Source organism: Sphaeroforma arctica, assembly GCF_001186125.1.
Source record: "Sphaeroforma arctica JP610 unplaced genomic scaffold supercont1.620, whole genome shotgun sequence".
NCBI lineage: Eukaryota > Ichthyosporea > Ichthyophonida > Sphaeroforma > Sphaeroforma arctica.
The window spans coordinates 25,394-28,233 of NW_014039938.1; the positions used below are offsets into that span (position 1 = coordinate 25,394).

Below are 2,840 nucleotides of genomic sequence, written 5' to 3' on the forward strand. Positions count from 1 at the left end.
GTTATTATATTATTATTATTATTATTATTACTAATAACTATATATATATATATATATATATAATAATATATATATACTACATACATGACATGAATATATATATATATATATATATATATATATAAAAGAATATATATATATATATATATATATATACATATATAACTTCCTTTTTCAATTTCAGGAAGATATGATACATAGCAGTACACACAAGGAGAGAGAGAGAGAAGAATACACAACTGTATTTACACAAAAATATCAATTTGTTTCGTCCCCCGGACAAACTCAAAACCGAGATCCACTACGATAAAGCAATGATTAACCACTAATACATCGATAAACTTCAATTTGCTATGCAACGTAAAGCCAATTTGCAGATTTGTTTTTGGTGCACAAATCGCTTGGACCGAATTGACTCTAGAATTTGAATTTTGATTTCTGCTTTGTGAATTATGGCAATATATATATAAAAACACACAAAGACTCCAAGAGTGGGTTTATGAATCGGGACTGGCCTACAATATTGTGGCCTATTTTTTTATAGAGAGTTTTGGGTTGGATAAAAACTGGTTTATTTATATGTTGGGATGAGCGCCAACCAATAGCCATTTCTATCATTGAACCAATAACAGAACAGCCCTTTCTAATCGTGCTTCCCCTCGTACTTCTGATTTCTCTCCCCCCCCCCCCTACCTCGACTGACAAACTGGCCTCTCCTTCTTGTTGTGTGTGGCTAGTAAGTATGTACCCTTCTCCCCTTTGAACAAGCATCAGATACTGCTTTTAAAAAAAGACAAGAAGTTATTGTGGATTGGCTTGACGAAGTAATATTAAAATAAATAAATATATAGTTTACGTAAGAAGACGTGTGTGTGCCACTGGATGGAATAGTCGACTTGCATACTGAATCAGTTGCATGTGTGTGCATGTATTTTCGAATACCGCAAATGCACGGCAGAACCCTTTCAATTAACAATAAACGGTGATGTGTACCAACGTCCAAAAACAAAGACCAAGCTACCCCATCACACTGGAGCTCATATTCATACGGAAGCATTTTGAATTAGAATAGTCCATCTAAAAGTCTGATCAAATACTCTGTTTACAAGTATGAGCTCGATTGACCAGGGCTTCCTGCACACCCCCACCGTCAGGCAAAACAGCTGTATGGAGCTTCGACGTGCGCTTAAAACCACTTCGCAATCGACAGCCACGTCCAAGTCATCTGCCACCACCCCATTGGGAACGAGAAAGGACAGAGACGCATTCAGGTAGGAGGGGTTCATTATTTTATTGTATTAACATTATAGTTTGTTATTGTTACAATTGTAGTACTACAATCAGTTTATAGTGTTGTTTGTAAACTTCTTAAAGTCTGCCCTGTTTGTCACTCTGGTATATTTCTGGTGCGGATTGTGAATGAAAGGGTTGCGCCTCACGGGTGCACATGTAGGGTATAAAAAAAGAGCAGAAAGCTTGAGGGTACGTGATGTATAGTTAGATTTCACTCGATCAACTCAATCAAATTCTCAATGCTGACCTTTTACGTATTTGCTTTCCCGGCATGGTGAGATCAGTAGTTCTTATCGCCAATGGTATTGTAGTGTATTTGTGCTCAACTTCGAGGCACGAGAACATCATTGGTGTCAAATCGTATTGTTCGAGTGTAAAGCCTCTGCCGAGTGCACCCATTGTTACCATGTGCTCCCATCACCGCTTCTCGTTCGCCGACAATGCTATGTAATACCCGCTACTTTTTCTGTAGTAAGCCATTACGTCTCTATCAAACCTATGACAATGTGATATATATGCAATAGCCAGGGGAGTATGGATGAATACGAGGAACCAATACTGTTATATCTTGTGTGCACGAGGCGAATATATGATCCATTCGAGAGGATGGGCATCACAAACAAATGCTAGGCTAAACGTGCATTTCAATATTGGTTGATTGGTTGACACGCAGAACTACAAATGGTTTTAAGTAGCGGGATAGTGTTTACGAAATTGGAAACTTGAGTGTTTGCGGATTCGCCACATGAAATCTACATAAATGTTTAAAAGATGGGATCCTATGCAGGCTTGCGCTTGCTGAATTGACAACAACAAAGCAATACAGATGCCTTCAATGATTACAAGTTATAGATGAAGGATTGCGAAACGATTAACGAGCATTTTGAAGTCAGACAGCAGGTGTATTTTTACTAAGGTGGAACGACAAATCTCACGGACACTACATGAATTGACATCATAATACTCTAGATTCTCAACATCTATAATATACGCTCTATTTCAACTCTGTTTCAATACCGTTGGATGTTAAAGAATGTTGCTTTGTCCAATAACATTGATACTATTGGATATGTCACTTGAGACCTGGTAAATACACCTGTACCCATACAGTAATCGATGATAATGCACATTCATCCCACATCATGAAGTTTCAGCCCTACAGTATAGAGATTTCACCTTATATATCTAAGCCACCATAGTTTTGGCTGAGGGCATGGATATGCTATGTAGCCTATAAAATTGTTAATAGGCTTGGATGTTATGCAGTGTGCACTTGTTTATTGCATATAAAAAACTCTTCTGGTCTTCATTAAATTACAGGCGATCGATCAGTCATGTTATGTTCAATCAGGGGGATCTGGACACGGCCAACGCGACAGCAAGTACCAATCACGAATCACAGTCGAGCGGTACATCGTCTGGTGGCGGCCATTCTCGTTTATTTCAGCGCAGTCAAAGCTTTCTATCCAGACGTCGGGTACGTTTAGTTTTTCTACTCAGTATATGTATAACTTTTGGGTCGAATATTACGATTCACACACATATAT

General features: G+C 38.2%; 1 protein-coding gene across 1 annotated transcript in view; it reads left to right on the plus strand.

Moving 5' to 3' along the window:
• Positions 1-1,110: 1,110 nt before the first annotated feature.
• Positions 1,111-2,840, plus strand: part of SARC_07662 (hypothetical protein) — a gene marked incomplete at its 5' end in the record, with an annotated part of 8,638 nt that continues 6,908 nt past the window's right edge. The window contains 2 exons of the mRNA XM_014298391.1: positions 1,111-1,271; positions 2,614-2,770. Coding sequence (XP_014153866.1) covers positions 1,111-1,271; positions 2,614-2,770 — 318 coding nt within the window. The remainder of the gene's footprint in view (positions 1,272-2,613; positions 2,771-2,840) is intronic.